General features: G+C 36.8%; 1 protein-coding gene across 2 annotated transcripts in view; it reads right to left on the bottom strand.

Annotated features, from left to right (window-relative positions):
• Positions 1 to 1,462: 1,462 nt before the first annotated feature.
• The window catches only part of LOC126764108 (trypsin-1), a 225,195-nt gene continuing 205,226 nt past the window's right edge, over positions 1,463 to 21,431 (bottom strand). The window contains exon 3 of one of the 2 annotated variants that reach the window (XM_050481901.1): positions 1,463 to 1,900. In XM_050481901.1, coding sequence (XP_050337858.1) covers positions 1,545 to 1,900 — 356 coding nt within the window. In that variant the 3' untranslated portion in view covers positions 1,463 to 1,544. The remainder of the gene's footprint in view (positions 1,901 to 21,431) is intronic. The other variant, XM_050481902.1, reaches the window with a different exon arrangement.

Raw genomic sequence — 21,431 nt, forward strand, 5'->3', positions numbered from 1 at the left:
ATTTATAAATGCGATTGATTTTACTGGCTTGACTTCGAAAAGGCCATAGTCAAATGTGCCCCAAAGTCAAAGGTACCCCAGTTTCCCCTAGTGTTTTTATGCTTTATCATTGGTAGTGTTTTTACGTAGCGGGTCCTAAACCCAGCGCAAGACCCTATGGAGGATATGCTTCGCCGTCTCACTTTTGCTCGCCTTCAAACAGATGTTCTTTGTTTACCCGGAGGATACTTGGTCTAGGACCGGAAGTCGGGATTTGCTTGAGTCATATATAAAAGAACTTTCCTCACTTCCGTCAACTTCTACACATGACTCGAACTTCCTTACATTACTTGTGAATAAACTGCTAAGGAACTTGGAAGGTAAAGCCGTAAGATAGTACCATATGCGGACGACATTGTCATCTTAATAACGGGTAAATGTCTACAGACCATTAGAAGTATTATGAGCACCCTCCTCAAAACAGTCTAGAAAAGAGGGATCTGCCTGTGTTCACAAGATAGCCCTTTATGGAAGTTCCCTTCTATAAATGGGACACAGCTCTCTCTGAAGAATCGGACCAAGTACCTTGGGTAGTCTTGGACAGCAAACTGCTGTGGTTGACAATACCAAACACTTAATTGGTTTAGTTGTATGGCAGCTACATATATGCTAAATATCTCGTGAAATGAAAAAGCTTTCCATAGCAGCACTTTTTTCCGATCGTTCAGTTTTTATGGCAGGGATAAGTTATAGTGGTCCGATACCGGCATTTCCACAAATATACTGCTCCTTGCTGAGAAAAAGTCGGGTGCAAAATTTCAGATAATATCTCAAAAACTAAGGGACTAGTACGATTATATAGTAAATATATACTGATCATAACATACATATGTTAAAGGGTCTCTGGCGTGTTCTTTTGAGTGTTACAGATATTGTAGCAAACTTAATATCCCTTATTGAGGGTATAATGGCTAGAAATTCCTCGACACATATGTACATTTCATTAAGCGAACTCTGATTTCTGTACTGATTCATTTGCGCACCTGGTGTGTTTTACTTAACGTTAAATATAACGTTTCTAAGAAAACTTTTAAGCTTTTTCCTTTTCGCTCTTGCTTCGCCTCGTTGGTTTCCAAAATGTTTGGGCTTCAGATAGGAACCCATTGTCCTTGTAAGGTATCATTAGATTTGTTTCTAACGGTTGCGCTGCATCACCAAGCAAACGATATTCTAGAGGAAATGTAATCCAGCCATTTGCACTTGCTCGCTTCAATGAGCTAGTAAGTCATACTGTTTAAAAACTTTGTATCCAGACGTGTAAGAAGTCAGCCTTTCCCAACCCTTAAAAATACATACATACTATATGTTTAATACAAGAATATTATTTTTTGACTATTCTATCAACAATAAGAGTCTGATGCTAGCTAGTGGTAAGCCATACATATATATTTTTTGCTCCTTTAATGAAGTTCTTTACCAAAAATTACTTAAATTAATTGGATGACCTTTATTAAATGGTATATATATCAGTACACATTTGTTATATACATATATGCAATTTTTTATCAAGAGCACAAGCAGCTGTTATGTAAATTCGATTTTATCCACGGTATAAATTTACTAACTCTGGTGTAAACACCTGGATATCCGTCTCTACCGCAGCCAACGCCCCAAGAAACTACACCAACAATAAAATACTTTATCCCATTTGAAAGTAGAAGGGGGCCACCGCTGTCTCCCTGACATGAATCCATATTAGGCCTTCCAGCACAAATCATACTGGATGTTATTCTAGTACTTTTATACTTTTGGTTTCGACATTCTGTAATAGACATTATAGGTACTTTCACCTGGTTAACGATTGCTGGCAATTCACCACCTTCATTAGTACGCCCCCATCCAACCACAGTGCCTATTCGTCCTAGGATATAAGAAAAATAATTTAGAAGTTATTGAAAAATTGATCTTTTAAAAATATTATGTATTGTAATTATTTTATGTTCCATTTAGAACTAACACTATAAATTGTCGGCCATTATGCACTATGAATACATAAAATAAGGTGTTGCAAATTTAAGTTAGCTACAATTGGAAATTCTACTGGAGTATATATGTACATATGTATGTATATGTATTTATCGATCCCAATGACCACACGACAGTTCCAGTCTAATTACCACAAGTTCCGGTTTCATTTGCCGCAAATACATTATTCATATAAAACATAAGCAATCTATTAAATATGCCATCAAAATTATCATCTATTTATCTCTACAGCAATAACCATTTATTATGACTGTACACTGACAGTACGCATTCGTTAATTTTTTGTCAATATTCTTTAATAACAAAAGCATATATGTATTGTATCTCAATTCAATTATTTTACATACATACATATATTCAGAAAGGCAAAACAACTAATTACTCCATAATTTAAAGTTTTTTTTTTGTTTATATTGCATATCTTTATTTACAATCTGTCGTGAAACAATAAGTAAATGTAATTGACTGATATAATTCACATTGATGCATTAAGTGCAATTTGGCCTTAAAGTAAGGGTGATCAGTAAATGTATCGTATGATTATTTTTGCATTAACTACTTAATTAGTTCTTACGATCTAAAGGGCAGGTCTAGAGGATGCAGCCTTTGAAGTCGATGAAGTATGATTATTTTTGCATTAACTACTTAATTAGTTCTTACGATCTAAAGGGCAGGTCTAGAGGATGCAGTCTTTGAAGTCGTCGTGTGTCCTCACTGTTGTCTAATAAGTTTATGGCGTGTGTGTTATTTTTTTTTTATGTTGCATATCTTTATTTACAATCTGTCGTGAAACAATAAGTAAATGTAATTGACTGATATAATTCACATTAATGCATTAAGTGAAATTTGGCCTTAAAGTAAGGGTGATCAGTAAATGTATCGTATGATTATTTTTGCATTAACTACTTAATTAGTTCTTACGATCTAAAGGGCAGGTCTAGAGGATGCAGTCTTTGAAGTCGTCGTGTGTCCTCACTGTTGTCTAATAAGTTTATGGTGTGTGTGTTGGGATGGAAATTTAGTCTTGTGATGTATTTAGAGCTGTATCTTTTTATTTCGTCAATCACCGTAGATGTGTTCAGATCCTTGTGGAGATGGATATTTTTGATATACCACGGAGCCTTAGCAATCAGTCTAAGAGTTTTTGACTGGTATATTTGAATAATATTTATATTGGATTTACTTGCAGTACCCCAAATTTGAATGCCATAAGACCATACAGGTTTTAACACAGCTTTGTAGAGAAGCATTTTGTTTTTCAGACTAAGTTTAGACTTGGGGCCAAGCAACCAATACATTTTTCTTGTTTTAATTTTGAGCTGTGTTCTCTTGGCTCTGATATGTTCACGCCAAGTAAGTCTTTTATCTAAATGTAATCCGAGGTATCTTACACTATTGGAATTAGGAATTATGACTCCATTAAGATTTACGCTGGGGCACTCTTCTTTTCTCAATGTGAAGGTGATTTCAGCAGATTTTGAGGCGTTTACCGAGATGTTCCAGTTTCTAAGCCAGGATTGCAATTTATCTAGCTGTGCTTGTGCGGTTTCAGCAGCTTCACTAGCCGAGTAGGAGGATGAAAGTATAGCAGTGTCGTCTGCGTAGGTGGCAACTATTAATTTATCGTCTTGTAGTATTGGCATGTCTGCGGTAAAACCTGTGTAGAGCGTTGGTCCCAGAACACTACCTTGGGGGACTCCTGCTTTTATCTCGTGTATGTCCGAGATTTCGTCTTGAATTTTAACGTAGAAATGCCTGAAACTCAGATAAGATCTGAGGAAGAGATAGAGCGGGGTAGGTAGTATCTTTTTAATTTTGTACAGTAGGCCTGAGTGCCAGACTCTGTCAAATGCCTGCTGAATGTCTAGGAAAATCGCACAACAATACTTCTTCTCTTCCAGACTACAAAGTATAGATTTCACAATACGATGGCATTGTTCCGGTGTGCCGTGCATTTGTCTGAAACCAAATTGATGATCTGGGATGATCGATTGCCTTTCCAGCTCTGGCAGTAGTCTTCGAAGAAATATTCTTTCGAGTATTTTCGAGAATATTATCAGTAGGCTTATTGGTCTATATGAAGATAACTCATTTTCCGGCTTGTTTGGCTTTGGTATCATAGTTATTTCAGCACATTTCCACTGCGTAGGGAAATGACTTAGCCTGAAGCTACAGTTAAAAAGCAACACTAGAAATAACAGGCATTTCTTGGGAAGATTTTTGATTGTCCATGCGTCGATATTGTCGTGACCTGGAGATTTTGAATTTTTTATCCGCGAAATTTCCGACTGAACTTCTGAGAGTCTTACGCTTGTTAGAGGTTTATCCATTGGGCATGGACTGTCGATGTATTCTTCAACGTCCCGGCGTTGGCTAGTACTGTTGAAGTTAAATGGCTCAAATGAAGCTTTAAGATGGTTGGCAAAAGCATTAACTTTGCTTGTGTTTGATCTACATCAAGAATTGTTGCCATCTTTTACCGGAACCTGTCTTACGGTGGGCCGTTTTAGGTATTTGGTGGCCTTCCATATACTATAGTCCCCGTCCTTGTTTGGATCAACATTTTTATGGTATTCTCCTATCGATTCTTCTTTAAGTTCAGCCAACTTAGTTTTAAGCTCCTTGGTTGCTTTGTTAAGGGCTGTTTTGTCATTTGGATTCCTGCTGTTGTGCCAAATCCTTCGAAGTCGCCTCTTGTGTTTAACCAATTCAGAGAATCCATCAGAATATGGTTGCCTATTTCTTTGTGTTCGACAAGGTTTTTTACAACTGTTCGTTGACGCTAAAAAGGCGGCTTCGTGTATTTTGTTGGTAAATATTTCCACAGCATCATCTAAATCTCTTGTTGAGTTAATCTCCATGTTGAGATTAATATTGGACTCAAGTCGGGCTTGAAAAAGTTTTATGTCAGATCTCTTTTTAAATATACGCTGCTTCTGAGCAGTGACTAAAGCAGGCGAATTAAAATTAATAATGAGAGCAGAATGATCTGAGCTAAGATTGTCATCATTGATTATTTCGAGGAGATTGGAATCAATTCTTAAGTGAACAGCAAAATCGATTAAATCAGGTATCTTGTTAGGATCAGTGGGCCAGTAAGTGGGCCTGCCGGTAGAAAGAACGTTAAGATTTTTTTCTGTTATACATTTGTATAGTTCGCGACCTTTCGGATTAGTAAGACGAGATCCCCACCATGTATGTTTGGCATTGAAATCACCACCAGCCAGAAATCGACTGCCCAGTTTGTTGAAAAACGTAATAGATTCCTCCATTAACGCTTGTGATTTCAATAGAGGCTGCTTGAACTGAAGGCAACGAGATTGGTTCTAGTATCTTATATTTTAAAGCGGACTTAACAATAATAGCAGATCCACCATGTGCTTTACCATCAGGATGGTTGCAAGTAATAAGGTCGTAACCATTAATTTTAAAAAAAGACTTGATAGTGAAATGAGTTTCGGATATCATAAGTATATTTATGTTTTTAGTTACAATGAAATGTTCGACTTCTAATCTATGATTACTTAGTCCATTGGCGTTCCAGATAGCCATCTTTAGACTTAATTGCAAAATTTTGCAACAAGGGAAGACATCATGGTTAATAGCGCTGAGGTCAGCTCAATTTGTTTAGAGATCAGAGCTTCTAGCTTTTCTAAATTCTTGTGACTGCATGCAGCAGTGCTTTGTTGTCCTCTTATCTGCGTAGCTTAAGTTGTTGTAAAGTGGTTGCTCGGTATTTAAACTAGTACCGACTTTAGGCCTTGGATTATTATTAGTCGACTTAGTTGGATCTCTTTTGCATACAAGTGCCTGATAGACTTGACAACCCTTGTAATTGGCAGTATGATTTTGCAAGCAGTGTACACATTTTGGTGGAGTACGGACGTCTTTTTCGCATTGAGCGGTGGAATGGTCTAGACCGCACTTCACACACCTGAATGGCTTTTTACAATAGCGTTTAGTATGTCCAAACTCCTGACAACGATGGCACTGAACTAAGTCATTCAATTTTCGAGGAGGCTTAATTTTGACTACTGCATTGCATAAGCGATTAATGTCGAATGCACTTTTGTTGTTTGCTGATGGCTCTAGGTCAGCAAAAAATATTGACATTGGCATTTTTGTTGCTTTACTTTTAGCATTAACAATGTTTCTCACAATGTGGCATTGTTGAGCTAAGCCAAGTTTAATGTCATCTATCGGTGTGGAAAAATGAATATTTTTTATAACAATTCTGTAGGGCTTATCTTCTTTTAGCTGATAAGTGTGAAAAATTTTATTTTCAGAGTCTAAATAATTAACAAGCTTTCTATAAGAGTCACTGTTTGCAGGCATAACTCTGGCTTGTCCGTCTCTACCGGACTTGTACGAAAAATTTTCTCTGCCAATTAGAGCTGAAAAACTAATAATCATTTTATTTATGTCGTTAACTTGTGGTATGAAAATTGGTGGTGGTTTGTGAACACTCGTAGTTGTCTCTATTTGTTGCTCACTGTTGTTATCACTGATATTGATGTCGCTTTGTGTGTTTGTGTCCAAGACTGAAAACCGGTTGGATGTGTTTAGAGTAATGTTTGTCTTTAGTTGTTTTTTAATACTTTTGGAGATTCAATAGTTTTGCGCTTCACTGCTTTATGCTGGTATGTGCTTTGCCAGCCTCCGCTGTTATCACACATAACGCCCGCCACAACATCCTCCTCATCCATTAGGTAGAGGTTTTGTTTGTGCCGATTTTTCGCGTTTTATTTCACACGATTTTTTGTTTACTAAAATAATGCAAGTGCACTTTTCCGAATGAAATCAAAAGTTCTGCCTATGATTGCACTCACTGAGTTTTGTCTATGACCGAACTAATTGAATTCACGATAGGAACTATAATTTAAAGTTAAATTACTTTTGGATGGCAAAAGGTATGAATAAGCACGTATGTATATAGCAAAAAGAGCACGAAGTTCATATCTGCTGTCATTATTTGAGAATGCATTGCGAAATAGGTGTTCAAACCATATCTATTACTTCCTATTGAAGATTAATCATAAAATTCTTTCTGTTTATTGATTGTACTTCATTGTTCCTACTATTGTGATTAAAAATAATACAGGAATTAAAGCAAGCCATATTTAACATATCGTAAAAAGTGGTTACTGGTCATCTGAGAATTTTTCGGATCATATTGCTTCAAAGTTGGTCAAATGTATGGATACTAATCATCGCAGGTGTATAAGACTGAATAATTTGCAGCTTTTGTGGGTTTGCACAAATTGAGGATCGTTCATTCATAGTTGAAAGAAGAAGCACATTTTTATTTTTTTAACATTGAATGAAAAACCCTTCCCAGATCAAAGCAGAAAAGGGTACTACCAAAAAGTACTTATGATGAGCATTTCGCTTGGTATTGCGAGTTTATTTTGACTTAACGTTCCAACCAAAGTTAAACTGTCTACATTAACAGCTCATCTGCTAATCTTACTAAACGAACAAAATTAACATTATTATTTCAACATTTGTGTAAATTAAAAATAATAAATCCATAATTTCGTCGGCAAAGAGATCTTTTAGCGTATACGTCGAATGCACTTTTGTTGTTTGCTGATGGCTCTAGGTCAGCAAAAAATATTGACATTGGCATTTTTGTTGCTTTACTTTTAGCATTAACAATGTTTCTCACAATGTGGCATTGTTGAGCTAAGCCAAGTTTAATGTCATCTATCGGTGTGGAAAAATGAATATTTTTTATAACAATTCTGTAGGGCTTATCTTCTTTTAGCTGATAAGTGTGAAAAATTTTATTTTCAGAGTCTAAATAATTAACAAGCTTTCTATAAGAGTCACTGTTTGCAGGCATAACTCTGGCTTGTCCGTCTCTACCGGACTTGTACGAAAAATTTTCTCTGCCAATTAGAGCTGAAAAACTAATAATCATTTTATTTATGTCGTTAACTTGTGGTATGAAAATTGGTGGTGGTTTGTGAACACTCGTAGTTGTCTCTATTTGTTGCTCACTGTTGTTATCACTGATATTGATGTCGCTTTGTGTGTTTGTGTCCAAGACTGAAAACCGGTTGGATGTGTTTAGAGTAATGTTTGTCTTTAGTTGTTTTTTTAATACTTTTGGAGATTCAATAGTTTTGCGCTTCACTGCTTTATGCTGGTATGTGCTTTGCCAGCCTCCGCTGTTATCACACATAACGCCCGCCACAACATCCTCCTCATCCATTAGGTAGAGGTTTTGTTTGTGCCGATTTTTCGCGTTTTATTTCACACGATTTTTTGTTTACTAAAATAATGCAAGTGCACTTTTCCGAATGAAATCAAAAGTTCTGCCTATGATTGCACTCACTGAGTTTTGTCTATGACCGAACTAATTGAATTCACGATAGGAACTATAATTTAAAGTTAAATTACTTTTGGATGGCAAAAGGTATGTATAAGCACGTATGTATATAGCAAAAAGAGCACGAAGTTCATATCTGCTGTCATTATTTGAGAATGCATTGCGAAATAGGTGTTCAAACCATATCTATTACTTCCTATTGAAGATTAATCATAAAATTCTTTCTGTTTATTGATTGTACTTCATTGTTCCTACTATTGTGATTAAAAATAATACAGGAATTAAAGCAAGCCATATTTAACATATCGTAAAAAGTGGTTACTGGTCATCTGAGAATTTTTCGGATCATATTGCTTCAAAGTTGGTCAAATGTATGGATACTAATCATCGCAGGTGTATAAGACTGAATAATTTGCAGCTTTTGTGGGTTTGCACAAATTGAGGATCGTTCATTCATAGTTGAAAGAAGAAGCACATTTTTATTTTTTTAACATTGAATGAAAAACCCTTCCCAGATCAAAGCAGAAAAGGGTACTACCAAAAAGTACTTATGATGAGCATTTCGCTTGGTATTGCGAGTTTATTTTGACTTAACGTTCCAACCAAAGTTAAACTGTCTACATTAACAGCTCATCTGCTAATCTTACTAAACGAACAAAATTAACATTATTATTTCAACATTTGTGTAAATTAAAAATAATAAATCCATAATTTCGTCGGCAAAGAGATCTTTTAGCGTATACGTTATTTGTTCGCGAAAAAATTATAATTCTATTATTTTGAGATAATACGTCTTGTTTATTACTCAAACTTTTGGAACTGAAAACTGAAACCAAATCTGGCCCTACAGGAAAGCTCAGATTAGCAGCGTTAGCGTAAAAGTAAGTGCGTGTGGCCTGATTATTGCTTTCGTAGAATCAGTCAGCGCAAAGGTAAACGCGCGTAGACTGAGATTCCAAGGCGATAATTAGATAGAAGGCGTTCCGGACTTCATATTTACTGGAAGGATTTTTCTAATTTATTTTTTGATAATCACGGTGCCTTTCTTAAAACGAACCAAGGGGCTCCCTCTACAAGACTGCTGGAGTTGTTCCATGTGACTCATGCGTTCAATTTGTTCAACAAGATGGGGCCGTTGGAAATCTGTTTATTTTGTGGGTTCTACTGTAACTAATTTGGGTATACACTTTCAATTTCTGAAATTAACAATTGTGTTCTATTTGAATATTGTTACCAGCCCAATAGTTTTACAAACGTTTTAAATTTGGTATATTCTTTCTTAAAGCCGAAATATTTTTTTTGTCAACAGTAAATAATTTCCCTTATGTATAATTTACGTTTAACCTTGCCTAACTAAATGCATATTGGCTCAACTTATGGTCAACATAATCGACCTGATGAGCGTACTACCCGCAATACCATCATCCATCTAAAGAAAAAAATAGCAGACGTAGCTGAGACTGTACAAGAACACCGTGGAGAGTCGATTCGGCGTCGTTCGCAGCAATTCGGACTAACGTATGCAACGACTTGTCGCATTTTATGTCCAGATTTTAATTCAATAGCGTACAAAATATAGCTTGTGAAAGAACTGAAGCCGCTCAACTTTCCCAAGCTACATCGCTTTGCTCTTGAAACCCTCCAAGAAGATCTGACATTTTCGAGTCAAATTTTGTTCAGCAATGAACCCCTTTTTTAGCTCAATGGGTATGTAAATAAGCAAAATTGCCGCATTTGGTACGAAAAGCATTCTGAAGAGATTCATGATGCCATTTCATTCAGAGAAAGAACTGTTTGGTGCAGTTTTTGGGTCGGTGGAATCATCGGTCAATATCTCTTCAAAAATGATGCCGGTGAGAACGTAGCCGTCAATGGCGACCGTTATCGCGTCATGATAACCGAAAATTTTATACCTAAAATTGAAGCTCGTGATCTCGGAGATAATTGGTTTCAGCAAAACGGCATCACTTTCCACACAACGCATCATTCAATGGATTTATTGAGACACCACTTCGGTGAGCTAATAATTTTCGTTTTGGGGCGATGGATTGGCCAGCAAGATCATGTGATATCAAACCGTTAGGCTTTTTCCTGCGGGAATATGTAAAGTCTAAAGTATATGCGGACAATCCCCCTTCTATTTAGGCTTTGAAGCAAAATATCACGCGAGTCACTCGCCAGTTACCAGTCGAAATGCACCAACGAGTCATCGAAAACTGGAGTCAATGGATGGAATATCTGAGACGTATCCGCGGCCAACATTTGAAGGAGATAATCTTCAAAAAATAAATACCAAAGAATGATAGTAAACATTCCCCATTAAATTTGAAGTTTCTGTGTTTTTCTGTAAAAGAGTAGGGAACCTTAGAATGAGTAACCCTTTATATTTTTTTTATTCTTCTTTGATAAGCCGCACTTGACAAAGGAATGGAGTCTATTATTGAGTTGTTTATTATTACTTGCATATTACTATTACTGATTAATTTGTTAAAGTTGTATTCTATTATAACCAAATCGTCAGGGTCTGGTCTGCAGGCGGCATATTTCAATGCCAATTTAGATATGTAAGTTTTCATCGGTCAAATGTTTGTATTTTCCACATTCTCTTACAAACTGATACTATTTGAGCGCCTGTATATTTATCGATTTTCACGAACCCATTCGATGGTCTACAACTTTGTGCAAATAGTAGGCGGCAAAGATTTAAGAACTCTTAAAACTGCTTTTGTGAATCACTTTGCTTGATACAGATAAGACTATAGTGCTTTACAAATGGCTCAGGATATCTCTTTGGTTTCTGTGCAATTTTGTCTATAGTATCTTGTAGGCTTTTATGGTATTGTTCGAGATTTGTTGTAATATTTCTACCACAGAAAACGTAGTTTTTCTTGTCACTGAATGAATTCATAATTATATTTATAAATAGAATTCATGAGGGATTATTCAAAAGTTCGATATTCGCTTTTTAATTTAAGCACCTCATGATCCCTCATTGACTGAACTTTTATAGGGTGATGCTAACGGAGTTTTCAGTAGGAACAGTAGACCAATTGGGATAGCAAATGACGCCATATTTTTCTCGCTCTTTTGAATGTTTTGCCATTTTATCGTGAAAATAGTCAGTGGCCTCAACCTTAAGAGCGTTACGTCCGATTTATAGTTGTCACAATTGTCTTGTCAGATCAACAATTGAACGTCTGGTGGAAAAATTTGAATCCACATGCACAGCACAAAATGTTCACGTGCCAGTGAGACAAAGAAGTGCCCATACTGTCGAGAAGATTGCTGCTTATTGGATAGGCAATCCACACGTACTCCATGAGACACTATTGCATCCCAAAAAAATTACGGTTTGGTGCGGTTTATAGGCCGGCGGCCATACTTCTTTGAGAACATATCCAGTAAAAACTGGTTCCTCTCTGTCTAATAAGATTTTTCCTGGATATTTGGGTTTTCCAAGGATTCTGTCATATTTTCGCTTTTTCATACCTGACAAAATTTTGCTAATCTTTCAGTTTTAATTTTTAGTCTAATTGTAATTTCTTTTCTTGTGCATTAAGTTGGGCTCTGTTATAGAGTTGTAGGCTTTGTTCGTCTTGATTGACTTCTATTACGAGGTCTTGAAAAATTAATGCTAATACTTTTAAAACTATCTGTCGGGCGGGTAATCTTCAACTGCGTTTATGGTATCTTTTAACTGTATTTTAAGATTTCATATTATTAAAAATATGTATTTATTTGGAAAGCAACAACAGCTAATCTCCGGGAGCTCCTCTCAACAAAGGCGACTTGGGGTGACCAAAGCTGAATCCTCAGAAATTAAAACAAAAGAAAACAGATTTCGTTAAAGTAATTCTTTGGAGAAATAAGCGAATTAAAATTTTTTAACAAAGTGGCCGTTTATAATTTTTGACCAAAATTTTCGAAATAATTGTTTATAAAAATACATACATATACTATATATATACATATATATATATATATATATATATTTATTGATTAAAAAATTTATATGAGTTCCAAAAAAATATATTTAAGAAGGTCGTGTGAAAATTTGAGACTAATCGGCTTACCCGTTTTCGAGTAATATTGGTTACCGACTTTGAAAACTCCATTTTGAATATAACACGTTTAAAGTCTGGAATTACTGGCCATCTGAAACGCTTTTTCAAAATTGTGCGTAACTTCAAAAACATTCACTGGAACGATATGGAATTTATGTGTGTGGAATGTGTGTATTCTTAAACATATGTACATTAAGAAAATAAGATAAGAAAAATTGATTTTTTGAAAATTTTGATTTGTGTTTGTGCCTCGCTCAACGCTCTGTCGCCAGATGTGGACTATTTAGTTGGTTACGTGAACATTAATATAATTTACAATGAATTTGAGATCAATAAGACGCAGTTTCTGCACACTTACTTTCAAATCCATCGCCATGGACTTGCTAAACAAACGATGTCGCAACGACCTTGCACGCGCACAATAACAGAGTTTGTGTTGCCGCTGGTCACACGCTATCTTTTGCAGGAGAATAACCAATAAAATATTTGCAAATTTATTTAAAAATATTGAGTTATATTCAACAGGCACATGTATTGTGAGAAAATTGTGGGCAATTAAACTTTTGAATTTACGCCAGCATAAGATAAGGAGATGGAGTCATGTGTAGAAGTTCACGCAAGTGAGAAAAGTTCTCTGATCGGCATTTACTTGGCAGTGACCAGAAACGATTATTTTGACCGAGAATCCTCTGGGTAGCCTAAGAACATCCGTTTGAACTTTGAAGGCGAAACATCCCCTACATAGGGTTGTGCGCTGGGTTCAGGATGAATGAAAAATAACAACCAACGCAGAATGAGAGACCCCCCTTTTGATGACGACCATGGCAAACGAAATAAGGACCACGATTTAAGGGAATGCATCTGGAATGTCCTGTCCCTTAATTGGGAAGGGGCCGCTGCCCATCTGGTTGAGGTCCTCGTTAGAGTAAAGGCGATGGACGGAACAAGGACTGAGGCGAGAGGTCATTGCGGCATTTACTATAGTGGCCACATAAAGGAGCGCAAATTTGGTGCGGAATTCGTGGTAGGCGAGAAACTCCGTCGTCGAGTACTGTCATTCAATCCGGTGGATGAACGTCTAAACACAATCCGTATTAAAGCGAGGTTCTTTAACATAATGCTGATTTGCGAACACGATGAGTTGAGACCGATCGACTGTAGTACCACATTCACATAATCAAGTTACCTGGCTGTCTCCGGATCGAAAGCCACCAACCAGATCGATCATGTTGTGATAGACGAAAGACACGTCTCCAGTGTTCTAGACGTGCGTACGCTCCGAGGTCCTAACATCGACTCGGACCACTATCTTGTTGCAGCCAAGATTCGCACCCGCCTCTCTGCAGCAAAAAACGCACGTCAACAAACACAAGGAAGGTTCGACGTCGAGAAGCTGCAATCACAATAGACAGCCGAACGATTTTCTACTCGGGTTGCACTCCTGCTCTCTGAGAGCACTCGTCAACAACTCGGTATAGGGGAACTGTGGGACGGCATTTCAAACTCCTTACGTACAGCTGCAACCGAAACCATTGGTTTTCGGAAAGTGCAAAAGAACAGCTGGTACGACGAGGAGTGCCGTGTCGCAGCGGAGAGAAAACAGACTGCCTACCTCGCAACGTTACGATCGATCACAACACGTGCGGGATGGGATAGATACCGAGAGTTGAAGAGGGAAGCCAGACGCATTTGCAGACAGAAAAAGAAAGAGGCCGAAATGCGTGAGTACGAAGAGCTTGATAAGCTGGCCGACAGGGGTAATGCTCGAAAATTCTACGAAAAAATGCGGCGGCTTACAGAAAGTTTCAAGACCGGAGCATACTCTTGTATAACCCCCAAAGGTGATCTAGTCACCGATGCCCAGAGCATACTTAAATTATGGAGGGAACACTTCTCCAGCCTACTGAATGGCATTGAACGTACAACGCCAGAAGAAGGCGAACCCGATTCCCGAATCGATGACGATGAAGCAGACGTTCCATTGCCCGACCATGAAGAAGTTCGAAAAGCAATTACCCGCCTGAAGAACAGCAAAGCGGAAGGGGCCGATGGATTGCCGGCCGAGCTATTCAAACTTGGTGGCGAAGAACTGATAAGGAGCATGCATCAGCTTCTTTGTAAAATATGGTCGAATGAAAGCGTGCCCAACGATTGGAATTTATGTGTCTTCTGCCCAATCCACAAAAAGGGAGACCCCACAATCTGCGCCAACCACCGTGGGATAAGCCTCCCCAACATCGCGTATAAGGTTCAATCGAGCGTATTGTGTAAAAGATTAAAGTCCACCTTCAACAAACTGATTCGGCCTGATTAGTGTGGCTTAATAGTTGGCAAACCAACAACCGACCTCTTCGTCGATTTCAAAGCTGCTTTTGACACCACGAAAAGGAGCTGCCTTTACACCGAGATGTCTGAATTTGGTATCCCCGCAAAACTAATACGGCTGTGTAAACTGACGTTGAGCAACACTCAAAACTCTGTCAGGATCGGGAAAGTACTGAACTTCTTCAACCTTCTTCTGGAGAAAATAATTCGAGCTGCAGAACTAAACCGAGATGGTACAATCATCTATAAGACATCATTGACCTAATCTACCGCGCCGTTAATTCTGCTTTCTCCAGAATGGATGAAGCGGCAAAGAAAATGGGACTAGTGGTGAACAAGGGTAAGATGAAATATCTCCTGTCATCAAACGAACAGTCGTCGCATTCGCGACTAGGCACCCACGTCACTGTTGACAATCATAACCTCGAACTTTTAGATAATTTCGTAATTTTATATAGGAACCAGCGTAAGCACCAACAACAACGTTAGCCTTGAAATCCAACACAGAATATCTCTCGCCAACAGTTGCTACTTCGGACTAAGTGGGCAATTGAGAAGTAAAGTCCTCTCTTGACGAACAAAAACAAAACTCTATAAGTTACTAATTATTCCCGTCCTGTTAGATGGTGCAGAGGCATGGACGATGACAACAACTGATGAGTCGACGGTGCTAGTTTTCGAGAGAAAAGTTCTGCGAAAGATTTATGGTCCTTTGCGCATTGGCTACGGCGAATATCGCATTCGATGGAACGATGAGCTGTATGAGATTTTCGACAACATTGACATAGTTCAGCGAATTAAAATACAGCGGGTACGTTGGCTAGGTCATGTTGTCCGGATGGATGAAAACACTCCAGCTCTGAAAGTACTCGACGCAGTACCCGCCGGGGGAAGCAGAGGAAGAGGAAGACCTTGACTCCGTTGGAAGGTGGAAAAGAACCTGGCTTTGCTTCGAATCTCCAATTGGCGCCACCTTGCGAAAAGAAGAAACGATTAACGCGCTTGTATTAACTCGGCTATAATCGCGTAAGCGGTTTTTACGCCAGTAAAGAAGAAGAAGATGAGATAAGTCACACAAACCTCACAATAGAGAAGGTGGTGATTTTTGTGAGGGAATGTGAATAGGACTGTTAATCCTGTTAACCTTTGCATAATTTCAAAAAGAAATATGAAATTATTTTTATGTTGCAAAGAATTCGAAACAATACCATAAAACAGCTATTACAATATTTTGTTGCTATGTTCGTGACACATATAGTGAATTAAACTCAAATATTAATATCTTATTTGTAGGGTTTGTTAGAAAAATAAAAATCGTATCGTGGATATTTGCGGTAAAAAATCAACTATAGCTGCTGGGGTCCAGGACACCTAGGGGATTGAACAGTTTTTGTTGGATTTATACAAATTATGGTCATATGCTGGCATACGCTGAAGGCATTATTCGCGCAAAGTTTAATCACGTTATATTAAATGCTTCTTGATTTGGACGCTAAAAAGTGAAAGAGTCAGATGGAATTAAAAATTTTGTTATATAGTATGTAAAGTAGGCGTTTTTGGAGTCCGAATTCACTCATTGAAATATGAATATTTGAAGAATGCTACGTACCGAATTTTATTGAAATCGAACCAACAAGTCCTGAGAAATGTCAGTTATTCGGGGTCAAAGGTCAAAATTTTAGGTTTTTTTGGAATTTTCTCAAAAACGGTTAGTTTTATCGGAAAAGTACCCCAATAACTTCTTTAGCACACATGGGGTCGAAGGGGACTTTTGACACTTTATTTTTTATGGTAAACCTAAGGTCTCTACAAAAATTCAGCTTTACCGGAATTTTATTTATTTCCATCGTCCAAATTGACTGCACCATCTTACAAACATTTGTCATATCATCACGGTGGTAAAATTTTACGACTTGGCGTATTTAGTTATTGATTTATCGCGCTTCGAGTAGTTCTTATCTTCCGTTTTCATCCATTTTCCCACTGTCTGTAGTAGGTCTAATAGTATTTTAGCTAGGTGAATCTTGTTAATTAAACTTACAAGAGTATAAAAGTTGTAAACAATAAATATATACATATGAGTAACGATGTAAATAAATATTTCAAATAATGCAAAAAATATGTATAATCGTCAAAACAACAAAACAGAGATGGTTGAAGTTGAAGTTTAAAGGCCTGCCATTTCGAAAAAAGATATGTGGTATAACTATAAATATCAAAAATATCTTATTTTCAATTTTATTTACTAATACTTTAAGTTATTATACATTACACATTATTAAGTATTTAGTTTCGTTACCTGCTTCAGCTGTGCTTTTTGAAACAGTACAATGAAATGTGATAGTATTAAATAGTAGTAAAGTGATGGTATTTGGTGACACACATCTGATATTTTTCCGTGGTACCATTGTTACCTTATATAATATTTGCCACAGGTATTATCTGAGTACTACCTAAAATAAAATAAAATGCTGAAGAGATGTTTTTTAAAAGTAAATTTGTATTTGGTTTGCCATTTGCTCCACTATGGCGTTCATATAGTTTTAACGATTTTCGACTTTGGGGGTATTCGTACTTTGTTGCAAAGTTTTTGAAGATAATTGTTTTGGAGAATAATCTTCCTTTCTATTAAATTATTTCATTTGTGTTCAATAGGAGTTCTGTACAACATTTGTTTAAATGAGTTAAGCATCCATCCCTCTACTCGGTAAAAGTGGCGCATCCTAATGCTACATCGCATTTCACCACAGCTGATGACACTACAGCACAACTCAACACATCTGTACGCCAACCCACTCAACTAAAAGGATGGGCAACGGAAAAGCAGGCTCAATTCGTCTCATGCAGTTCGCACATCAACATATGTACGTTTTTTCGTCACCGATCTCGCGCTGCAATTAACTCTCGCTTATACAAATAAAATCGGAACAATCCTGCATGCTACGTTCAACCATTAATTCGAATTCTAATTTTCATATGAATACGATTCATTTATTCGATCGTATCTTGGCATGTAGCGAATGCCCTTACATACCTACCATACATATTTATTGTTAAATACGAATTGACAAAATTAATCTTTTCAATTAAATTAAATTGTATTGAAAAATATAAGAGTATTTTTCTTACCCTCGTTTATTCTTATTTCCAAAAAGATCCACTGGTGTACAGATAAACACATAATTGAAACTGATAAGTTTTTCGCATATAAACATTTTGTGGGAACAATAAAAAATAATATAAATAAAATAAATTTCAAATTTATTTTGGCAGATGTAATGGTTTGTCGAAAAATGTGAAAATCTAACTGAAAAACAAGTATGGAAGGGCTAAGTTCGGGTGTTACCGGGTATTTCATACTCTTGCAACTTGCCAGAATTAAAGCTAAAGAAATACTTTAAGGTGCATAAAATTTGAAAGTTATAAGGGGTATAGAGCAAGTTTTCATAACGATTTCGATTTTATCCATATAAGCAAAAAGATGTCCGTTATTAGAAAATTTTATTAATATAACTCATATATTTGCCGATCCTGGCATACATAAGGTAAACTGGAAGTTTAAATATACGAGAGTTAAAGAAATTATTTATCCGGTTCAAATTTATTTTTGACATATGGGCATACTGTTCTGAGAAATGAATTCTCTCAGCATTTCTATAAGATATCTCTGAGATTGGCCGATATTTTCAATAAAAAGTTCTCTATTGGAACCTTGATCCACATATTCAGTATCTGAAGGTTTGAATAGTTTAGGCCCCATGTGGACAGTTTTTGGTCATAAGGTGATCGACATTCTGGAAAGTGAATGAATTATATGTGGTGGTGGTTTTAGTTAGTATGAATATCAAGGTAACATTATGTACCAAGTTTGGTGGTCTTTCAATGAAAATGGGGCAGTGCCAGGCAGGTTTCAATAAAGATCTCTTGAATAAATCTGGGTGTAAAATGTAATGCCTCTGAGGTTATATGAGTAGTGGAGTGGTTATCTGGTTATTTCTGCAGCGTCGGTTGGAGATAAGTCCTCAGCGAATTTGGTTATTGTAGCATTAGTGGTTTATATCAGGGTTCTCATTTACTACTCCGTAGCAGCAAAATTTCTAGAATTATTGCTATGCTATCGCTACCGCTATCACTTTGTCGGGAGCCACAGCATAGCCTTAGCATAACAATGTAAAAGTATGTGCTCTGCTCTGCTCCGAGTTTCGTTAGGTAAAAAACTATAGCTATATATAAGTTAACACGAAACATATCCAAAATTATAGCTGACGCTAATATTTGAGTTAACATAAATAAAATAGCTGATGCTAACAATTACAAGCTGTCAACAGGAAGTAGCATCCGGCACGAGCCGCCAAAGTTACAATTCCGAAGAATTGTAAGTTAAGAGACAGGTAGAATAAGGTTACCTTTTAGCTTAAGTAAACAATGTAAAATTAGTTGCAATTAAATGTTTAATAAAGAAGGTCATACGGACCCATTCAAAATAAAAAACCATTTTTTTTCGGAGCTATAACAAAAAGCCCGATAACTGGCGCCCGAGCAATGTGTTAAACAAGCAACTCACAAAAATACCATAAGTAGTGCGAAAAACGAGCAATGTGTTAAACAAGCAACTCGCAAAAGTACCATAAGTAGTGCGAAAAACGAGCAATGTGTTAAACAAGCAACTCACAAAAGTACCATAAGTAGTGCGAAAAACGAGCAATGTGTTAAACAAGCAACTCACAAAAGTACCATAAGCAGTACGAAAAGCAAGCAGCGGAATTGACTTTCTGGCATCGAGGGAGTGAAAGAGTGCGCCCAAGTACCGAGAGGAAAAAGGACAACTGCACGGTCACCGGCCATGGAAGGGAAGCTGATATCTATGTAAGGAATAAGTTAAGCTATTTAAATTTTATAATTAAGAATATAAAAAAAACAAAAAAGGAAAGAAAAAGAAAAGAACATTTTTTGAAAATTAATTATTTAGAAATATATAAACAAATTTTTTGGAAAGAAAAAGAAAAGAAACTTATAAAAGAAAATTAATAATTTAAAAATATTTAAAAAAAAATTTTTTTTTGGAAAATAAAGTAAATAATTTAAAGAAAGTTTTAAGAGTTCCAATAAGAAAATTATTTCTTTTACAAATAATAAACGGGCTCGTACAGCCAATAATAAATAATAATACAAAGCTGCGATTCACCACCTACGGGGGGACCCTCCAGCTTATAAAATACAAAATTTTCTGCGATTCACCACCTAACGGGGGAGAATTATAAACCACAAAGAAAAATAAAAAAAGGGCTTGTACAGCCAATAACGTATAAAGTTAAAAAGGGCCGCGATTCACCACCTAACGGGGGACCCTCCGGTGCTTATAAAAGTAAAATAACTCTGCGACTTTCCTGTAAAAGGGACCCTCCAGAGATTAATAAAGAAAAATTTTTTATATATTTTGAAGAAAATGGCTAACCCTAATAATTTAATCAGACCACCAGTGCTAGGGAATACAACTCCCGTTGCACCTACAGGACCTTCCGGTTCTGGCACCCAAATTTCGCCGGAATTGGCACATTTAGTTAAAAACGTTGTAACTCAGATGTTACAGACGGACGGACAAAGCATAATACAAAGTATTTTGAATAATGGTACGAACCAGAACATTAGGGATCAAACTATAGACGAAAGATACAGAGACAACATGAACGAAATGGACAAAATTCCCGACGTAGTGCGATCACTATGAGAATTTTCAGGGAACGCTTCAGAGTTTACCTCCTGGAAAAAGAGTGTCGAGCGGATTCTGAGGATATATGAACCCTCGAAAGGCACACCAAGATATTTCGGAATTTTAAATGTAATTAGAAACAAAATTATAGGGAAAGCGGACATAGCACTAGAGTCGTATAACACGCCTTTAGATTGGACAGCAATATCCCGTTGTCTAACTACCCATTATGCAGACAAAAGAGATATTGGTACTTTAGAGTATCAAATGACTTGTCTTATACAGGGAAGACTAACGATCAACGAATTTTACCAAAAAGTGTATTCGCACCTATCATTAATCCTCAACAAAACTGGTTGTATGGAAGTAGGAGAGGAAGCAATACATCTTCTTACGGAAAACTACCGTGCTAAAGCCCTTGACACGTTTGTCAGAGGACTTTCGGGTGACCTTCCTAGGCTTCTCGGCATCAGAGAACCAAAAAGCCTACCAGAAGCTCTTCACCTTTGCCTGAAGTTAGAATATCAAAACTTTAGAGCAAATCACGCTAACAATCAATTTCCTAGACAACAATTCCAACAACAGAATTTTTTTTCCAAATCTTAATCGACAACTTCCTCAAACCAAATTCCATACCGAGTTAGCTTTTATACCAAAACCAAATCAAATATTTAATCCTTATGGTCAACAACGGTATCCCCAAAATCCAGTAAACCAACAACATGGTTTTCATAATCAAAACCCATTTAATCAACCACCAAATAATCCCCCTCCAAGACCACCAAAACCACCTTAACCAATGGACGTAGACGTTAGCTTAAGAACAAATGCTATCAATTACGCCAATAGACCAAATCCTAAATTCACTGTCAAACGACCATCAAACTTTTCAAACAAAAATGATCTGCAACCAAAAGTTCAAAGGAATTTTCATGTAAACTCAAACTTTGAACCTTACAGCGAACAAAATTAT

Source organism: Bactrocera neohumeralis, unplaced genomic scaffold (assembly GCF_024586455.1).
Source record: "Bactrocera neohumeralis isolate Rockhampton unplaced genomic scaffold, APGP_CSIRO_Bneo_wtdbg2-racon-allhic-juicebox.fasta_v2 cluster09, whole genome shotgun sequence".
NCBI lineage: Eukaryota > Metazoa > Arthropoda > Insecta > Diptera > Tephritidae > Bactrocera > Bactrocera neohumeralis.